The 20,894-nt window shown below is 50.5% G+C and overlaps 2 protein-coding genes across 2 annotated transcripts in view; both read right to left on the reverse strand.

Moving 5' to 3' along the window:
* The window catches only part of mfhas1 (multifunctional ROCO family signaling regulator 1), a 23,119-nt gene extending 7,357 nt beyond the window's left edge, over positions 1–15,762 (reverse strand). The window contains exons 1-12 of the mRNA XM_028418529.1: positions 15,597–15,762; positions 15,127–15,221; positions 14,904–15,035; positions 13,909–13,987; positions 13,572–13,782; positions 11,571–13,410; positions 11,249–11,422; positions 10,878–11,051; positions 10,506–10,679; positions 10,249–10,404; positions 6,665–8,260; positions 1,908–4,891 (exon numbers count right to left, since the gene is read on the reverse strand). Coding sequence (XP_028274330.1) covers positions 1,908–4,891; positions 6,665–8,260; positions 10,249–10,404; positions 10,506–10,679; positions 10,878–11,051; positions 11,249–11,422; positions 11,571–13,410; positions 13,572–13,782; positions 13,909–13,987; positions 14,904–15,035; positions 15,127–15,176 — 7,570 coding nt within the window. The 5' untranslated portion in view covers positions 15,177–15,221; positions 15,597–15,762. The remainder of the gene's footprint in view (positions 1–1,907; positions 4,892–6,664; positions 8,261–10,248; positions 10,405–10,505; positions 10,680–10,877; positions 11,052–11,248; positions 11,423–11,570; positions 13,411–13,571; positions 13,783–13,908; positions 13,988–14,903; positions 15,036–15,126; positions 15,222–15,596) is intronic.
* A 2,753-nt stretch (positions 15,763–18,515) lies between these two features.
* Positions 18,516–20,554, reverse strand: ppp1r3b (protein phosphatase 1, regulatory subunit 3B). Its single transcript, XM_028418122.1, has 2 exons — positions 20,397–20,554; positions 18,516–19,822 (listed from the first exon to the last, which is right to left on the reverse strand). Exon 2 carries the CDS (start codon positions 19,792–19,794, stop codon positions 18,970–18,972), a length of 825 nt encoding a protein of 274 aa, XP_028273923.1. The 5' UTR covers positions 19,795–19,822; positions 20,397–20,554; the 3' UTR covers positions 18,516–18,969.
* Between the last annotated feature and the right edge of the window lie 340 nt (positions 20,555–20,894).

The following is a 20,894-nucleotide window of genomic DNA, read 5'->3' on the forward strand; positions in this document are numbered from 1 at the left end:
GCCGAGTGAAAGTGTTTCAACCCGAGCCGCAACACACGGAGCTCAGACGGTCCACATGTCCTCTGATCAGTGTGAACAGAAGGTCTGTCATCAATAACTGATCAGCACACATTAACCCTCTGTGAGCTCCAGACCCTGGACTCTCCTCCAAACAGACTCTACAGTGGACTCCATGACACTGACCTGCAGCCGTGTGAGTCTGAGCTCTGCAGCCAGGATCAGCTCAGGATCTATTTCTGTGTTCGTCTAATTTGGAACCAACTCGACTCCTGAAGGTTTAACAGGGCCTGAAATACCCCCGCTCAGGGCTGGATTATCAGCCGGGAGCCGCAGAGAGGAAGGACCAAGATCCAGAACATGTGAGGAGGTCCAGACATTCTGAGTCACAGCATCTCCTGCAGAACTCTGTGTGCGTGGTGTTTTGGACTCTGCTCATCCTGTGGATCACACCATGCTGGACCATCAGGGGCCCAAAGCCCCACACACACACACACACATCACCACAGTGACAAAAGGAGGAAGCACAACAACAATTCACAAAACCCGGGCAGAAAAAACACACACACACTCACACACACACGCTCACACACTCTGTGTGTTTAGTCTGTCCAGCTGAGCGGAGCTGAACCAAAAATATCATGACCATAAAAGGCCAACACTGAGCAGGATCACAGTGTAAAGGTGTGTGTGTGTGTGTGTGTGTGTGTCCTCTGTACGCCTGCAAACAGTCCAGCAGGAACACAGACCACATCCTGAACTGTACCAGGTCTCCAGTTAACCCTCTCCTGTCCTCTGACTGGATCACTGCCCTCTCCGCCCTCTCCACCCGCTCAGGGTCCATCCTGTGAATCTAACCTCGGTGCAGTCACTGGGAGGAAGTGACTGCACGATAAAAATCTGTTTTCTTTGTCAGACGCACAAACTGAACACACTTCCTGATCCGCCCGCACACAAAGAAAACTCCGGGAGGAATTCTTATCAGAGACGACTGGTTAAACATCAGCGCTGTGATCAAACACACACTCTGCATCAGCGCCAGCACAGACACACATCGACCCTCGTGTCACACGTTTGAAGCACACAGTAGTCCCTGTCCCCCGTCCCCTGTCCCCTGTCCCCCATCCATCAGCTGTCTGTGTCCTGAAACACACGTCAGTCACTGCTCACAAATCAACGACAGACCTGCAACATTAACACACTTAGCATGTTAGCATAGACCTGTTAGCATGTTAGCATAGACCTGTTAGCAAGTTAGCATAGACCTGTTAGCATCACAATAAAGTCAAATCTGAGCTCATCTGTAACACACACACACACACACACACACACACACACACACACACACACACACACACACACACACACACACACCACACACACACACACACACACACACACACACACACACACACACACACACACACACACACACACACACACACACACACACACACACACACACAGAGAGAGAGAGCATGGAGCCAAAGAGTCAGCAGAGCTATTTCACACTACACCAACATCTGTGAAGGAAACTGTGTCAGCATCACACAGACACACAACACACACAGCTGTGTGCACCAAATTCCTGAAAGTCAGATCTGTGTCATCTCCATGGCACACAAACACACACACACAGACACACACAAACAGCTCCTGAATGCAGATAATCTAATGTGTCTGAATGATGTCATCTCCACATTCTGTCACATGACAGCGTGTGAGAGCAGCTGAGCAGCTACAGGACATCTGAAGCTAAGACTGCAGCTCTGTGTCCCCCCCGTCCTCCCGTCTTCCTGTCTGTCCAGCCTGATGTCAGAGGCCCATGTCAGACCAGGGCCCCCAGCTGTTGGTTCAGCCTGTGGTGTCACCTGACAGGTGTGTGTGAGGTGCAGCGGTGGAGCACCTACCTGGGAAGGCGTGCGGGCTGGACGAGCCTCTCTTCAGGCACTTGGAACAGAGTATATGTACAGAGTAGTGCAGGCCGGGCCACTCCTGCAGCAGCATGTTCAGCTCCTCCACCAGCGGCATGACGGCCTGCCATGCGGTCCAGATGTTTGGCAGCGAGGCGTGGCTGGCGATGGACAGAGTCTCCTCCTGCTGCTTCCCCGTGGAGGGCCGGTGGCTGATCACCACGGGCACTTTACCTCGATAGGCGACGATCTGCCGCCTGCCGTCGGAGCGCTGGACCACGTGGCTGTTGATCTGCACGCTGAAACGTGCAAACAGTCCGGGGGGGAACAGGAAGGGGAAGCTGTACTGGATGTGCAGCTGCTCCACAGAGAAGGACGGACACAGAGGCAGACAGCTCCCGCCGGCGGAGGCCTCCACCTGGGCCTCCTCGTTGTTCACATAGCTTGGGAACTTGTACCACACAGTGGCTCCGTTCAGAGGCTTGCTGCGGGGTTTGTTGATGCAGTAGCAGATCCCCATCTTCTCCAGAAGCTCCATGATGAGGTGGAGGTCCTGCTGGGTCTGGATGAGCGGTCGGAGGAGCAGGCGGATGACGTTGGAGGGCAGGAGGCCATGCTGGAGGAAGCCCTCTACGTGGTGCTGCAGATGGGTGACCCTGAGTGTCTCTCCCTTCTCGTCCTCTATAACCAGACTCACCCTCCCTTTGTCCCCCCTCTCCCCCTCTGAGAGGAGCCGGTCCAGCAGCGTGGACTCGTCCCTCTGAAAGAAGACGTTAAGGATGGCGATGAATCGTGGAAGATTGTGAAAAACGTACTCCTTCAGGGTGAGGCTGTCCTCAAAGTACAGCAGCTTCCCGCTCTCGTGCAGGTAGGACAGGGCGCTCTGCAGTCGGTCCTCCGTGAGCCCGGCCTGGAGGCCCAGACGAGCAGAGTCCCACCACGACAGCCACAGGTCTTTGGGCTTAAAGTGCAGCTCCTCCAGCATCTGCCAGGACTTTGGCAACACACGGTGGAGGTTGGGGAAGATCTCCCTGTGGTCTGCGACGGACATGAGCTTCTCCCTCAGCCTCTGGATGTTCCTCTGGCTCCCCATGCAGCTCACACTCAGGACCGGCGACAGGATCTGCAGCCGGTGGTTCAGCATGTACTGCAGCTGGGCTTTCCGGCGCCTCAGGTTCCTGTCAGAGACACCGTAAAAGAGGACGTGAGGGCTGGAGCTCCGGACACTGTAGCCCTGCTCCAGAGCCCAGTCCACCTGCTGAGCCAGGCTCCTCAGGCTCTGGATGTCCCTCTTCTCCTGCAGGCCAATCTGCCTGTGGATGTCCAGGGTCTTCTCCTCCACCTCCACCTCTCCACACAGGTCTGCATGCGTCCCCACCAAGCACACAACGGCGTGGGGTACTTTGGCACAGAGCAGGTGGAGGAAATACCCGACGTGGGGGTAAAAGTTCTTGGGGGAGTACGCGTGGAGGTTGATAACAAGAACGTAGAGAGCACCGGGGGAGAGAAAGAACGGTTTGATGAGGTCGTAGTTTTGCTTCCCTGACAAGTCGTACACCAGAAACGTGAGGTGGCGATCGGCGTCTGCCACCCAGTTAGTGACCTCGATTCCTCGGTGTCCCTGGGTTCCCTGGGGGTCCTGCTGCGTGCTCACTACGCTCTGCCTCAGCTGGGTTTTCCCGGCGTCCTTCATCCCCATCAGGACGAGTTTCAGCCGCGGCTTCACAGCCAGCTGCGACTGAGCCAGCTCCTTCTGATAGACCGCGATGTACGGGATCCCCTTCATGCACACCTCGTAGGGGGGCTGGATGAGGGGGTTGTCCTTCACCTTCCAAATGTTCACTTTGGACAGCTTCCCGAAATTATCTGGAAGAATGGCTATTTGGTTACCCTGTAAAACAAGCTCCTCCAACTTCTCCAGCTCCACGATGGAGTCCGGCAGGTAGGTGATGCTGTTATTGTCCAGCCAGAGGTTCACCAGCTTCACCAGCTGACCCACGTCCTCTGGAATGTGGGTCAGATTGTTCCTGCTCAGATACAGTTCCTCCAATCCTGTGATGCTTAAAACCACCTGAGGAAAGTTCTCAAAGTCGTTGGAGGACAAATTGATCATTTTGAGTTTCTGCAGGTGACCGAAGGAGGGCGGCAGTGCTCTGAGGTGGTTCCCGTCCAGCATCAGGCTCTCCAGGTTGTGCAGGTGGCAGAAGGAGTCAGGTAGGATGGACATGTGGAGGCTGCTGAGCCACAGGATTTTGATGGACTGCAGCTTCATGATGTCCGCTGGTAACACCTCAAACTTGTTCCCGGAGCAGTCGAGCTCTTCCAGCTCACTGAGGGCCAGGATCTCAGGAGGGAACTGGTTCAGCTTGTTGTGGTCTGCGTCCAGAGTCCGCAGCCTGGTGAGGTTGGAGAAAGACCTGGGGAGCTCGTGCAGGTCGTTGAAGCTGATGTCGAGCTCCTCCAGAGACTGAAGCACCCCGACCTGAGCCGGCAGACTCTGGATTTTGTTGTGGCTGATGCAGAGCTTCTTCAGGCCCCTCAGCTGACCCACACCTTCAGACAGGCTTCTCAGGCAGTTGTGGCTTATGTCGAGCTCCACCAGCTGTCCCAGCTCGAACACCACCCAGGGGACGGCAGTGAACTTGTTCCTGCGGAGGACCAGGATGCGCAGGTTGTCGAGGGTGGAGCCCAGCCCGTCCGGCAGCTCCTGCAGGCAGTTGTTTCCCAGGTTGAGCGCCTCTATCTCGGCTAAGTCCTCGGGCAGTTCTATCTGGTTGTTCTTGGAGCAGAGGGTGAGCTGGCGCAGGTTGCTGCGCAGCTTCCTGGAGCGCAGCGCGGCGTCCCTCCACAGCCTCGCGGTCCTCAGGTTGTTCTCCTTGTCCTCCATGGCGCCGCGGCCGGACCCCCCCTCCTCCTCCTCCTCCTTGTTTTCATTGAGAGTTTTCATGGATCCTGAGCGGGCAGCATGATGGACGGAGTCCCTCAGAAATCAGCGCGCTCCAGAACCACAGACCGCAGAGAAGAGCCGCTTCACGTCGGGGAATCAAGGCGTGTTTCTGCGGGCTCGGCCGCGGAGGCATCCTCCTCTCCTGCGCCACTCAGCCAGCACACAATGAAAGCTCCGCGGCTACAGCTCCGCGTCCAACACCGAGCCCGAGGCCCGGGGCTGCGGCTGTCCTCGGTCCACCGCCGCCGTCCTCATCGCCTCCTGCGGGTCTCTCTGCGCGGGTGGATCCGTGCGGTTCTGAGCTTTCCGAGCCGCTGTGTGAGTCTTCCTGCTGCAGGGAGTGGAAGCGAGGCGCAGCTTCGCACGCTGCGTCAGACCTCTGAGCCCTCCTCCTCCTCCTCCTCCTCTTCCTCCTGCTCTAAACACAGGAGGAGGAGGAGGAGGAGGGGGGAGAGGGGGGAAGAGGAGGAGGAGGAGGAGGGGGGGGGGGGGGGGGGGGGAGAGGAAGAGGGGGAGAGGGGGGAGGAGGAGGAGGGACAGCGGCCCTCTGCTTCCAACAGAATCCTGCACTAACCCAGACTCAGAGATGATCAATGAATATAATGACATCATCATCCCCATTGTGGGACTAATAAAGGTTTCTTAATCTTAACTCTTTGGAGTGTGCAGCATGTGCAGCATGTCTGAAAATATGAGACAAACAACAATAAACAACTGATGATGTCACAGGCCTCGTCCTCATGTGGACAGCACATGCAGGGCTCTGTCTCCCCCTGCTGGACAGGATGTGTAACTGCAGCACTGAGCCACTCAAAGTTCAATAAAAACAAAAGTCTCATTTCATTAGATACAGCCTGAGACATGTGATGGACATGATGGTTTCAGGGAGCTGGAGGCCATGATGCAGACCAGGCTGTGCTCACAGGACCTGGACTGGACTGCAGACGGTCTGCGGTCTTTCCACATGTTGAACATGACAACATGTCTCTGAGTCACTGATCTCAGGTCAGACTGATCATCGTGTAAACGTGGTCTCATCACTTTGATTGTTGTTCATCAGACAGCAGCTGATCAAACACACACACACACACAGTGCTGGTCGGTGTGAATCCCTGTTGATGACCGCCCTCTAGTGGTCAGGCTGACTCTCCTCCAGGTCTCAGATGTCTCAGTACTTACTGATGTGGAAACTTCCCTTTAAGCCAGCTGCAGCAGCACCTGCAGGGACTCTGAGAGCTGAAGCTCTGATCGGAGCCACTGCAGATCCAGCAGCAGCTCTCTGAAGCTTCATCTGTTTCCTGCAGCACAGCTGTGACCTCACAGACGCCTGCAGACAAAGCTCAGGGTGAAACATCAGGCTTTATTTACAGATCATTTTATGATGTGATGATGAATCAGATGTCACTCAGCAGAAAGACACGAAGAACCAGAACCAGCAGGAACACCTGCAGACTCACAACCACACACTCAGCACTCAGAGTCACTGATGACCTGCTGCTCACAGCCTGCATTCACTCCTCCATGGTTCTGATGAGAAGTGAGGATGGACTCATGATGAAGAACACGCTGAGTGAAGCAAAACTCACAGTGACCCCGCTACATTACATCATATTTGGGTCATTACCAAGAGTCTGGAAGGGGAGTGGGCCTCTCAGAGTTTCACTGTGCTTCCACCTCTAGAAGTAATCAGAGTACCTCCTCCAGCAGGCTTTGATTATTACATACTGCAGATATTAAATGATGATCACACACACAATCAGAAGTAGTCACTGTTTCCTGTTAACACAGAACCATCTGATTCAATCACCAAAGTTGGTTCCATGTAAGCTTTAGTCTCATCATGTACTTCAGAGCTACTCTGATCCATTCACCCTCTCTTGTCTTCATCTCCTGCAGCTTCTGGACCTTCTCTGTGTCTCCTCTCTCCTTCATCTTCTCTATCAGGAAGTCCAGGTGGACATGAGTGGACACTGAATCCACCTTCAGGGCGATCTGCTCCAGTCTGACCACATGTTGGTAGAACTCATCCAACAGCTGAGACTCCTCTGCTGTCAGTCGCTTCAGTTCCTCCTCCAGACCTTCTGAAAGACTCTTCTTCTTCTCTCCTTCTCTTTGATTCTTCTCATACTTCTCCTTTATTTCTTTTAAAGTTCTCTGAACTCTCCTGGTCTTGATCTCATAGATCCACTTTTCCTTCACATGATCTGATGCAGGACACTTCTTGGTACAAACAGTACAGCGGCCATCTTTCATCACCTCACAGTGCTTAGGACTCCAGGCCATCGTACATCCAGGATAGTGACAGTTCTCCTCACAGACTTTACAGCAGACAGCTCCATCATAAAACACCAACCCCCACACCCACCACCTCCTCCCTCCATCAATGGGTTCTTTCTCTTTGTAGACTTCATCAACTTCTATAGTGAACTTCTCGTTCTTCTTCATCTCTTCTTCATGTTCCTTCAGAGCTTCTTCAGTCTGTCTGATTTCTGTCTGTCTCAGTTCAGTCAGTCTGATCCTGTCTTGCAGGTTTTGGATGCAGGCTGTCAGTCTGGTTCTTTCTTTCATCACTTCAGCAGTTTTCAGGCTCTGAGTTTCAGTTTGTTCCAGAAAGTCAGTAAACTGCTTCATTCCTCTCTCTGATATTTCAGCAGCATGTTCCAGATGTTCTCTGTCCTCTGTTCTGTCTTCATGCTGGATGTTATTAAACAGGAAGTGAACAGGAAGGAACAGGAAGTCTCTGGAACATTTCACTTTTGCAGCTTTAAGAGTTTTAAGAGCATTTTCAGGTTTTCTTCCATCTGAGTGTGTGATCAGAGCTACGATGTTTTTCTCCATGTTTTTATCAAACAGAGACATCACTGAGTTTAAGACATAGGACAGACGGTCACTCAGTTGATTATCTGACGCCTTCATCACCAGACCCACTGCATGACCTTCATGAACTCCATCCTCTGATCTGAACAGGTCCAATAATCTCTGACTGATGATGTCATCATATTTGATTCCTCTGGTGTCTCCAAATCCAGGAGTGTCGATGATGGTCAGAGAGTAGGGCAGAGCTTCTCCTTCAAAACCAAAGATCTCATACACCATCACATCTGATGTCTGACGTCTCCTCTCCTCTTCCTCCACGATGTTAAACCAGACTTCATCCTCAAACTTCACTCCCATGCTGTAGTTGATCAGAGCATTGATCAGAGTAGATTTTCCTGATCCTGATTCTCCCACCAATAAGATGGTTCTGTTTGTCTTCCACACATTTCTTTCTCCAACAGTCAGTCTGCTCAGAGCCCCAACCTTCTCTGTCTTTGGTCTCAGCTGGAAGACAGCAGGAGGTCCTACAGAGACCAGAGTGCTGCTGGAGATGATCTGGTCCTTGAGAATGAATGGTGCATCAGTCCTGTATAAAAAAAGAGCCTCATCAGAATCAACATACAGGCCCTTTCCAAAAAATTAGAATATAAAGGAAAAGTTCATTTATTTTCATAATTCCATTCTAAAAGTTCAACTTTCATAGACTATAGAAAAGTCAAAAAGTCTTGCTTTTTAATCAGGATGCTAGTTGAACAGAACCCGTGTTCTCAGTAGCTGCCCTCTCTGTAAACACACTGCGCACACGCCTGACTCCTGGACATGTCTGTATGAGGAGCCAGTGAACAACTTATTAATTTAATTTCTATTCACAATTGATTTTGTTATTCTACATAAATATCCTTGTTTGTACTGTATCCATGGGACAGCAAATCACTCATTAAGGAATATGACGTGCAGTTTTTAATTAGTAAACAATGTTTAGCTTTTAATCTTAGTGAAACTGAGGGAAATTCAGGACCAGGAAAATCCCAGCTTATCAATTAATCATTAATCGATCGATAAGGTCATTCAACTAATGATTAATGAATTAATCCATAATTTTCATCCCTATTCTGACCTGTTATTAATAAAGATTGAGAAGATTGCACCAGTATTTTTTTGGAATATTTGAAACCCTTTTTTGTGGAATACTAAATGCGGCCTCACCCAGACTCGACCCCCAGCGGCCAGGTAAATTGACTTTGAGACCCCTGGTCTAAGCGATATGTCAATACTTGGTTGGGAATTCCTTTGCCTTAAACACTGCCTTGGTGCGCTGTGGCATTGAGGCTGTCACACTTCACCTAAGCAGCTTGGGTTCTGTTCCTCACCCGTCTTCCAAACCCTTGGACCTTGATTCCCGAATGAAAGGCACACTTTACTTTCATCGGAAAAGAGGACCTTGGACCACTGGCTAACAGTCCAGTCCTTCTTCTCCTTGGCCCAACTGTAGCTGTAGCACATCTCCTGGATGCGTCTGAATGTGGTGGTGTTTGACTGTGGTGACTCCCGCCTCATTCCACTCTTTCTGGATCTCTGCCCGATCTCTGACAGAATCCTGTTTGATAATCCACTGAAGCCCACGGTCCTCTCTGGTGCTGGTGCATGTTCTTCTGCCACATATTGCCCTTACACTAGACTTTCCATTGATATGCATGAAGCAATTTAAAGACACCTGGAGAAGTCTGTGGAGGTGCTTTGAGTTCAGTAGATGAGATGTGTGACTTTCAGTTTATAACATTCATGGCCTGCATAATTTGGGCTGATTTCTTCACAATATTCTAATTTTTTCAATTCCTGTTTTTGTGGGTTTTATGAGCTGGAAGCCCAAATTTTGTAAAAAATTTCCTTGATATTCTAATGTTTTGGAAAGGGTCTGTACGTTTCACTCTGAAGGACACACAGGTTCATGTCAGAACATGCTGAGTCATCACATGGTACCATAAATGGTCTGTACTTATATAGCGCTTTTCTACCTACTTGGGTACTCAAAGCACTTCACACTACTTCACATTTACCCCTTTTGCGCACACAAGCACACACATCAGTGGTGCAACAACTGGCCTGCAACTAGGGCACGTGTGTGCTGAGCTCCAGCTAATATAACAATAACAATAACTCCACCCACACTGAGTACAGACTGAACAAGTAATCAGATTACACCAATGAGCTCTGGCACTGATGCTGCTCCCCCAGCCGGCCACAGCACAGTAGATGGTGCTGGCTACAGCCGACTGTAGAAGGTCTCCAGCATGTTGCTGCACACATTGAAGGATCTGAGCTTCCTCAGAAAACAGAGTCTGCTTGTCCCCTTCTTGTACACAGCAGCAGTGTGTCGTCCAGTCCAGGATACAGTTCAAGTACTTATAGTGTTTGACTGGCTCCACTTCCTCCCCTGAATCTTAATGGGTCTGGCAGTTCTGGTCTTCCTAAAGCCAATGCCCATCTCATCATGTGTTGTTTCTGTCACACAGATCAGCTTAGACTGGATAATCATGAGAAGATTTAAAGTACAAAAAGAACCACATGACTCACAGGACAGCAGTCTGTTTACAGCAGACATAGAGCTTCTTTGCTGATGGTCCCAGCTGGTTCTTTGTCAGGTCCAGATGTCTCAGACTGGAGGACTGTGTGCTGAGAACTGAAAACAGTTCATCAACACTCCTCTTTGAGAGGTTACAGCTGCTCATCCTAAAGAGGAGGACACAACAATACATCACTGTCCAATATTTAGTGTGTTGTCTCATGAAGGATTCTCCATCTTAAACAGCTGACACTGTAAACAGCTTGACCTGAGATTCTCCAGTCCACAGTCAGAACTCTTCAGTCCCACAGAGAGCAGCCTCACTCCTAGATCCAGCAGGTTGTTGTTACTCAGGTCCAGCACTGTCAGCCTGGAGGACTGTGAGCTGAGAACTGAGGATAGGACTTCACAGCTTCTGTCCGAGAGGTTACAGCCACTCAGCCTGGAACACAGAGGCAAAAATAATACATGCTACATGTCTGGCAGCACTGCAGAGGTGGGGATAAAGCAGCTAAAGGCTGTCAGTCCCATGGAGGTCAAGTGGGTGAACAGAGCAGTGAGGTGGATGAAAGGAGAGGACCTGAAAAAAAACACTCAACCAGGTGACCCTCACACTGTAAACAACACAACTGACTATTACCTGAGTGTGTTTAGTCCACAGACTGGACTCTTCAGACCAACAGAGAGTACTGTCACTCTTGGATCCTGCAGGTCACTGTTACTTAGGTCCAGCTCTGTCAGTCTGGTGGAACGTGAGCTGAGAACTGAGGACAGGACTTCACAGCTTCTGTCCGAGAGGTTACAGCCACTCAGCCTGGAACACAGAGGCAAAAATAATACATGCTACATGTCTGGCAGCACTGCAGAGGTGGGGATAAAGCAGCTAAAGGCTGTCAGTCCCATGGAGGTCAAGTGGGTGAACAGAGCAGTGAGGTGGATGAAAGGAGAGGACCTGAAAAAAACACTCAACCAGGTGACCCTCACACTGTAAACACACAACAGACACATTACCTGAGTGTGTTTAGTCCACAGACTGGACTCTTCAGACCAACAGAGAGTACTGTCACTCCTGGGACCTGCAGGTCGCTGTTACTCAAGTCCAGCTCTTTAAGATGTGAGGGGTCAGAGCTCAGAGCTGAAGCCAGGACTTCACAGTGAGTGTCAGAGAGTCCACAGAGAGAAAGTCTGATGAGAGAAACATCAGAACACGTGTTATCATGGACAGAGGTTCATCTGATGAACTGGACATGTCATGAAGAAATCAGCCCCAGACTTTGATCTTTGAAGCCACTAATCTACACTGATTCACAATCATCATCACATCTGGACTCACCGGAACTTCCTGCAGTTCCTCACAGCTGGGATCAGTCTCAGTCGTCCCTCCTCTGATGTGTTGTACTTGCTCAGGTCCAGCTCCTCCAGAACCTCCTCTGACATCTGCAGCATGTAGGCCAGAGCTGAACAGTGGACCTCAGAGAGTCTCTTCTCTGATCTGGTCCCTGACTGCAGGAACTCTTGGATCTCCTGGTGGACTGAGAGCTCGTTCATCTCCATCAGACAGTGGAAGATGTTGATGCTTCTGTCAGGAGAGATTTCACCAGTGTTCATCTCCTTCAGGTTCTTGATGACTGTCTGGATGGTTTCTGGACTGGTCTCTGTCTGACCCAGCAGGCCTCTGAAGAGTTTCTGGATGATTCCTGGACTGGTCTCTGTCTGACCCAGCAGGCCTTCTAAGAGCCTCTGGTTGGACTGCAGAGAGAGGCCATGAAGGAAGCGAACCACCAGGTCCAGGTGTCCATTTTTACTTTGGAGGGATTTCTCCATGACTCTCTTCAGGAAGTCATCCAGAGAGGAGTGTCTGTAGTCGTCTCCCAGGAAGTCCTCCAGCCCCTCGGTGGTACTGTTGGTGTAACAGAGGATCAGGTGGAGAGCAGCCAGAAACTCCTGAACACTCAGATGGATGAAGCAGAACACCTTGTCCTGGTACAGGCCTCTCTCCTCTTTAAAGATCTGTGTGAACAGTCCTGAGCACACTGAGGCTGCTCTGATATCGATGCCACACTCTGTCAGGTCTGACTCATAGAAGATCAGGTTTCCTTTCTGCAGCTGCTCAAAAGCCAGTTTCCCCAGAGACCGGATCATCTCCCTGCTCTCTGGACTCCAGTGTGGATCTGTCTCAGCTCCTCCTTCATACTTGACCCTCTTCACTTTGGCCTGAACCACCAAGAGGTGGATGTACATCTCAGTCAGGGTCCTGGGCAGCTCTGCTCCCTCTCTGGTCTTCAACATGTCCTCCAGAACTGTAGCAGTGATCCAGCAGAAGACCGGGATGTGGCACATGATGTGGAGGCTCCGTGATGTCTTGATGTGGGAGATGATCCTGCTGGCCTGCTCCTCCTCTATGAACTTCCTCCTGAAGTACTCCTCCTTCTGTGGGTCGGTGAACCCTCTGACCTCTGTCACCATGTCCACACATTCAGGAGGGATCTGATTGGCTGCTGCCGGTCTTGTGGTGATCCAGAGGCGAGCAGAGGGAAGCAGCTTCCCCCTGATGAGGTTTGTCAGCAGCACATGCACTGAGGTGGACTCTGTGACATCGGTCAGGACCTCGGTGTTGTGGAAGTCCAGAGGAAGTCGACACTCATCAAGACCGTCAAAGATGAAGAGCACCTGGAGGTGCTGGAAGCTGCAGATTCCTGCTTCTTTGGTTTCAGGGAAGAAGTGATGAAGAAGCTCCACCAAGCTGAACCGTTTCTCTCTCAGCACATTCAGCTCTCTGAACGTGAATGGAAATGTGAAGTGGACGTCCTGGTGGTCTTTGTCTTCAGCCCAGTCCAGACTAAACTTCTGTGTTAGGACTGTTTTCCCGATGCCAGCCACTCCCTGTGTCATCACTGTTCTGATTGGTTCCTGTCTTCCAGGTGGGCCTTTGAAGAGGTCTGCTGGTCTGATGGGGGTTTCTGGTCTGTGTGCTTTCCTGGATGCTGCTTCAATCTGTCTGACCTCATGGTCCTCGTTGACCCCTGCAGTCCCCCCCTCTGTGATGTAGAGCTCTGTGTAGATCTGGTTCAGAAGGGTCGGCTCTCCTGCTTTAGCGATGCCCTCAAACACACACTGGAACCTCTCCTTCAGGTTAGACTTGAGTTTACGTCCACACTCTGCAGCTGCAGATCCTGAACAAACAGTAAATGTGATGAGTGACTGAACTTCCTGACAGTCTTCAGTCAGAAGTGACAGATGTGCTGCAGATGTCTGCATCATGTTAACAGCAGAGTGTGTAGATGGAAACTTCATTTCCTCTTTCCATCATGTTAAAGCTCTTAAATCCTCTTACTGCTCTGCAGACGCTCAGCCAGCTCCTCCTGCTCCATCCTCCTCAGGAAGTCCACCGTGATCTGCACAAAGGACTCTCTGCTCCTCCTCTGCTCTTCATCCTCCTCATCCTCCCTCTGGCTCTCACAGCATTCTGGGTAATCTGGTCTCAGAAGCTTCTGGATCTTCTTCAGCTCGTCCTTCACAAAAGTGAGGATGTGGTCCTCCAGCAGCTGGAACAGAGAGACACAAACATCAGGTCCATGTTGGACAGACTGACAGTCCGCTGGTCTACAAAGTGCAGCATGGAGACACAACAACACAACACATGGACCAGCAGCTGTTCTACATGTACACACCAGAAATATGGAGTCCAGCTGTGTCTGATGCTGCTGGGCAGACGGACCACCGGGAGTCTCTGAGCTCTGCTGGTGGACTCTGTGGACCAATCAGGAACAGTTAGACCACATGATGTCACATGATGTCAACACACATGCAGAAACAGCAGCTGCTGCAGAGTGTGTGTTTCTTTCGTGTGTCTGTTTTGTGTGCTTGTCTGTTGACTCAACATGTAGCAGAGAAGACCTCTGAACCAGGGTCTTTACCAGGTGATACAACCTGTGTCCTTCTGGACATGTCTCGTGTGGTGAGATCCAGGTGGACTGTTGTGTCTTCTTCAGGCACCACAACACTGCCCAACCCTAACCCAACCTAAAGAGACCCCAGCCTGGCTGGCAGGGTGTCCAGCCTCTGACCAAAGACCAGAACCAGCCAGAGACCTGCTTTCCAGGGAATCTAACCGAGTCAGGCACAGGGCCAACACCGGTCTACATCCAGAGCCAGCAGGTCAGCAGGAGGACTGCATCACCACACCTGCCTCACCTGTGAGGATGCTGCTTGTGGACTAAACCTTGTGACTGGGTCATGGAACGAGGACTTTTCAACAGACTCCACAGCATTTAATGTGGACCACCAGCAGAGAGGAACAGACTGAGAGCTTGTGAAACACAGAGACTTTCTGGACATGTTTGTTCTGGTTCAGGATATTTGTCTTTGTCTTTGAACATGAATGCAGGTAGGTGTGTATCTATATACAGATGTGAATATTCAGAACGAGCACATGAACTTTCATATTGTAATATTGTAACTTTAATAAACCAATGATCTGTCAGGGGTCATGTTCTTATTTAGTCTCTTTTTGTGTGTTTTTCTTGCCTCTTGTTAACTCTAACATGTTGTTGTATGTTCACTGAGACAATGACCGGCTTTGTGGCCACAGCAGTGTCACTTCCTCACAGGGACAAAGACCAAAGACCAGCTGAGCTGCAGCTGTTTGGACACCCTGAGGTCTTACTTCTTCAAGGACGGACTTCCTCTTTTAAAGTCAAGACCAGCTTCCTTTGACCGGTCACTCCTGAGGGACGCACAGCTGGCTCCAGATCCAAGTCGTGGTTCTGGTCCAGAGGGGTCTGGTCTCTGAGAGTTCCTGGGACACAGACAGAAACCATCAGCGGACTGCTCTGATTTCAGCAGCTGCAGACGAGCTGGTGACAGTGAGGAGTGATCATGGTGTTTACCTGCTCATGTTGGTCTGCAGCCCCCTGGTGGAGACACAGCAGAGACACATGTGAGACAAACGTCATCCCAGCTTTACTGACAGCAGCAGCTCCACCTGTCAGAGAAGGACAGTTTCTGAATCCCACACTTTGTTTAAACAAAGCAGTGATAAACACAACTCAACAACAACGTCACAGACACACAAAGACACAGACAGCAGACTTCATCTAAACTCTGAAGACTTCTGACGTGGACGTCTGTGAATCTGTCTCAACTTTCACTTTCACTTGTGTTTTAACTCCGAGCGTCTAAAATGTCCTTTGTTGTTTCTTGTGTATTGTATAGTTGTTGTGAAGCCCTTTGTGTTGTGTTGCTGAAATATTTGCACAGTTCTCGTTGGATTTCATGTCAAATGTAGTTTGAATACATTTAAAGTATTTCACATTTTAAGTATTTTACAGTCAATCCAAGCAGATCAAGTTTCACTCACCACTCATTCGATGTCCATCATGTGTCTCTGTCTCAGGGGGACGTCTGTCTGCTGCAGTCTGCTCTGAGTCTCACTGTGAGTCTGACCGACGACCAGCAGACACTTCCTGAAACCCTGAAACATGTCTCTACTTCCTGTTAGGTGATGACAGAGGACAAGTGAGTAGAAGAGTGCAGCACCCCCTGCTGGACAGAAGAAAGCACAGAGAGAGAGAGAGAGAGAGGAGAAGAAGAGGGAGACAGGACAGAGAGGAAGAAGGAGGGAGAGCTTCTGTACGGCAGCTTCTCAGCATCAGGGGGCGCTAATTTGCCAATTCTCCACACAGTGATCTATAATATACATAGCTGCCGCGCAGATGATATTTTTTCCAACTGCTCATGCCGCCCCCTGTGTGATGCCGCCCCAGGCGACTGCCCGGTTTGCCCGTGCCCAAAACCGCCACTGTCTGTGACTTCAGCCCATCAGGCGGCTGCTCGTCCCTCTTACTGCAGGACGAGCTGCCTGATTTTAGGTTTTATGTATTGAAGACGGGCAGAAATCAGCCCAGCTGTTCCTGAGCCTTCGCTGCTCATCCAAGCAGTTCCATCAGATGAGCGCTGAGTGAACTGATTCAGTTTGAAGTGTTCAGACATGTCAGTTGTTCTACACCTTTTGGGATTAGTGCTGCTGTTTAAAGCCTAATCTGGAGTCTGGCTTCATTACAGCAGAGCTGCCCTCCGTTGATGTGACTGAGAGAGGGTCTCTGTCAGGACTCTGTGGTTAGGGGGGGGGTCAGGACATCCAGCACCAGAAGCCAGCGGAGCCTCCTGTGTTCTGTCACAATCACAACGCAGCAAAGGGGAGCGTAGTTATTCCTTGTTTCACATTTGTTGACGGTGCTGATGTGAACATAAAGGATCCACATTTACTTACATCTAGTGTATTTAATACTGAGCAAGAAGATAATCAAAGGACGTCGGGCCATCCAGTGGTTACTACGTATGGACTGACGATATATATTCCCCCTTAAGTAGTCAGGTCCTGCTCAAGGTTTCTTCCTCTTAAAGGGAGTTTTTCCTTGCCACAGTGCTCTTAGGGGGGTTCAGGTTCTGGGTTTCTGTGAAGAGCTTTGAGACAATTTCTGATTGTAAAATGCACTATATACATAAAACTGAACTGACTGAACCTGAACATCAGAAGTTACTAATATTTACTTTTCATTCATTTTCATGCTGCTGATTAATTCATGTTCTGTCTTCATACCGTAATACCTGACATAGACGTGCATGTAAAACCTTCAGTGAGGCCGTGTCTTCTTAGGTGACGTCTGACTGGACTGCAGCAGTAAAATGGCTTTCACAAAGACGTCGGGGCATCCAGTGGTGGGATGGCCCGGCAAATCCTGGAGCGCAGCGACTCCTGTTTCCTGCTGACTCCCGGCCTGTGATTGGCTGCTGCAGCATTCTATCTGTGGACAACACAAACAAAAAAACATTTTAAAGCAGTGTAAACATCAGACCTGTCAGTGAAATGTAAAGTGATGAGAGGTTTCTATGGTAACACAGGTCATCGTCCTGCTGCTGGAGCTTCTGCACTGACGTCTGAGAACCTGTGCAGCAGATCATCCCTGTGGATCTTCTTTAAAATCTTCTTCACCACCTCCACAGACTGCTGCTGGAGCTTCTGCTCTGTTTTATCCACCAGGTTCAGCCTGTCTGTGTCTTCCAGGGGACACTTTGGGACGAGACGAGAAGCCGTCCACTTCCTCTTGCTGCAGGAACCACTTAAACTTCTTGAACTCTTTTTCTCCCAGCTCCTCCAGGGTCTTTAAAAGAGTCGGCCATCGTGTCCTCCTGAAAGCGTCTGACTGAGACACTTTAAATAAACACAACATCCTCAGAAATGTCCTCTGATCTGACATCACACACAGATCAGACTTTGACAGAACGCCTCTGAACATCTGGATTATAATCTGACTTTATAATCCAGCTTCACAGACTGTCTCCACAGATATGTAACCCTGGATCAATAAAAGTGAAAGATTTCTGTCTCACATGGTGGATCAGGTCCTCTTTGTCTGACTGTAGAACTACAGACAGATGAAGACAGCGTTCAGACACTGGGCTGTGATGATGATGATGATGAAGATGAGCTGAAGCTTTGTCTCCTGAGCTGGTCTTCATGAATCTCATTGTGTATAGTGACAATAAAAGGCATTCTATTCTATTCTGTTCTATTCTGTCTATCTCTGGTCTGAGTGTTTGTGAGCAGCTGTTCTTCCTGGTTCAGACCTGCTCAGCCTCTTCCTGATCTGAGCTGTAAACATGATGAACATGTTTTTGCTCCGTGCTGACTTCACCTCCTTCTTGAGTGTTTGTCATGTAACAAAACATCATCATCAACATTAATATCACACAGTTATGACACTGTAAAACCTGTTCCCCAGTACACACTGCAGAGCCGGACTCAGTCAGAGCTGGACTCAGTCAGAGCTGGACTCAGTCAGAGCTGGACTCAGTCAGAGCTGGACTCAGTCTCACTCACCACAGTCTCTGAACGCCCTTCATCAGTCGGTAAGCTGGATGAACCGGTCTGACTGCAGCAGTCTGAACACTCAGCGACACACAGACATCAGAAGCATCCAAAGGACAGGTGAGGAGGCTTCAGCGCCCCCTGCTGGAAAGAATGATTTAACCCTCTTTAATGTTTAACTCCTCTGATCTGAATGTTTCCTCACCAGGATGACACGGAGCTGAAGCAGCTGTAACAGACTGACCTGTTGTGTTGTTGTTGTGGTGTTTTTGTGTTGTTTTGTGGTGTTGTGTTGTTGTTGTGTTGTTGTTGTGTTGTTTCAGGCTCTGCAGCTCAAACCTCTGCATGATGACAAATGTTCTGACTCCACGGTTCTTCATGTGATTTTCAGACAAACAGTCGTGGATGTAAAAACTCATCTTTTATTGTTCTCGGGATCATTTCACTTTACAGACACACACTGACACACTGCAGACAAACTGTCTCCACCACGAGCCATCAGCTGACTGACACAACACATGGGAGGCGCTTTGGACACTGAGCAGCTGATTGTTACAGATTTAGGATGTTTTCTTCTGGAGCAGAATAAAAGATCAAACTTTAAGATGATCTGGATCTGAAGGCGGCTGCAGGGCCTCCACCTCCTGCCTGACGTGGTGATGGACAGGCTGAGGGCGAGTCTCTGAGTTCAGGATCAGCAGTGACGCGGTCTGACGCAGCCTCTTTCATCCTCACTACAGAAACTTAACACACAGTTTAACATGTTGTCTTTGAACGCAGCTCCTGAGGGACTCCTGCTCTCTGATTGGATACGAACCCTGATGCCTTTCATTAGAAGCGAGTCTCTGATTGGTCCACATGTTCAGTAGTACGGGCCGATGTTCTCGTATCCGGCGTAACTCGGCCAGTCAGGGTAGATCCCGTGTGAACAGGTGGGGCTGCCGTATCGGTCAAAGTGAATCCCAAAGTCCAAGGAGCCCGAGTGACGGCTGCAGGCGTCTCTGCGGGTCTTCTTCACAGAGGACCAGACGATGCTGTAGTTGTTGCCATGGTTACTGTCCCAGTGCTCACGCCCGTCCACCTCGTAACGGACGGCGAACTCGACGCGCTCATGCAGCTGCAGCTCGGCGGGCAGAGGCACCTCAAAGGAGAAGGTGTCGCTGTAGGAGCTGGGATACGTGTCCTTCACGTAGACGCAGTCCACGTCTGTGTGGCTGTTCCACGTGTCAAAGGTGACACGCAGCTGCACCGCCTTCTCAAAGGACACATTTTTCACCTTTACAGTTCCTGTGAAGGACTTCTCCTTCAACACGCAGTGCTCCAGGCACACACAGTTCCTGTCCAGGCTCTGACGGAACAGCAGGTAGTCAGAGGACGGCTGATCAAAGTCCAGCACCAGCCGGTCCTCTTCAGCGGCCGGAGACAGAGCGGAGCTCAGCATCTGCTGGACGCGCAGAGGGATAACGATGGGGTCGCTGAACTCAGAGAAGACCTTCACCCGGGTTAATGACAGGCCCTGGTGGTCGGCAAACGTCACCCGTTTTTTGGTTGGTCTGGAGGATCTGCCATCGCCGGGCTCGGTCTGATCGACACAGTGCTGCGCCTGCAGGCAGGAGCTCAGGGCAGGCTCACAGGTCGTCGACGTGTAGCTGAAGTCCTCTGTGGACAGGCAGAGGGGCAGCGTCATGTCGGCGGGCTCAGGAGGACACTCGGCACTGCAAGACAGAAGAAGGCAGGGTGACCAGGGCTCTGCGGGTCCACACAGGACCCCATTCAGTCTGGGCTGTCTGCAGAGCGCCCCCTATGGGACAGGAACTGTTTGGACTCTGGTTCTACCAGCTGATTTGTGTCCTGCTGCATTCAGGCACATCACATAAACAACACACACACACATAGAAAACACACACAGACACACACACTTCCTGCAACAGGCTGTATTTCAAAGATTTAACTGGCTGTTCAGGTGTTGACACATCACAGGTTTTCACTACAAACTGTGTGTGTGTCTGTGTTCTGTGTGTGTGTGTGCGTTCTGTCTGTGTTCTGTGTGTCTGTGTGTGTGTGTCTGTGTTCTGTGTGTGTGTGTTCTGTGTGTGTCTGTGCGTATTGTGTGTGTGTCTGTGCGTATTGTCTGTGTGTGTCTGTGTTCTGTGTGTATTGTGTGTCTGTCTGTGCAGTGTGTGTGTGTCTGTGTTCTGTGTGTATTGTGTGTCTGTGTGTGTCTGTGCAGTGTGTGTGTGTCTGTGTTCTGTGTGTATTGTGTGTCTGTGTGTGTCTGTGCAGTGTTACCTGCAGCTCGGCTGAGCACCGTCTGTCTCTGTCTCCGCTCCAGCGGCGTCGTCCTGCCCGCGCGCCTCTCTGTCCTCATTCTCGTGGCTTCAACACTCCACACGGGCTTCACGTGAACAGGTGGCCGCAGCCAATCAGAGGGCGCGCTGACGGACAGGAAGCTCCTCCTCCTCCTCCGATGATCGATCAGCCTGACAGCTCGGAGCTTCCTGCGCTCAGCTGATGTTCATCCGTCAGGTGTCATGATGCAGGTAACAGCTGACGTCATCAGTCAGCTGACAGATTAATGACGTGTTGTTTGATGTGAGTGCAGTCTCAGGAAATACTTCTTTAGGAGTTTGTAAACATGTAGTTTTTTATGGTCTTCTCAGGAGCAGGGTTCCTCTCATCTGTTGCCCTGATGATGCTGACGATGAGGAAGAAACTGACAGAGGCAGACCCGTGGAGGGGGCGGACTCTGCCGGAGCTGGACTCATAATGGATCAAACCCAGTGCGTG

The sequence above is a fragment of the Parambassis ranga genome, chromosome 12 (genome assembly GCF_900634625.1).
Source record: "Parambassis ranga chromosome 12, fParRan2.1, whole genome shotgun sequence".
NCBI lineage: Eukaryota > Metazoa > Chordata > Actinopteri > Ambassidae > Parambassis > Parambassis ranga.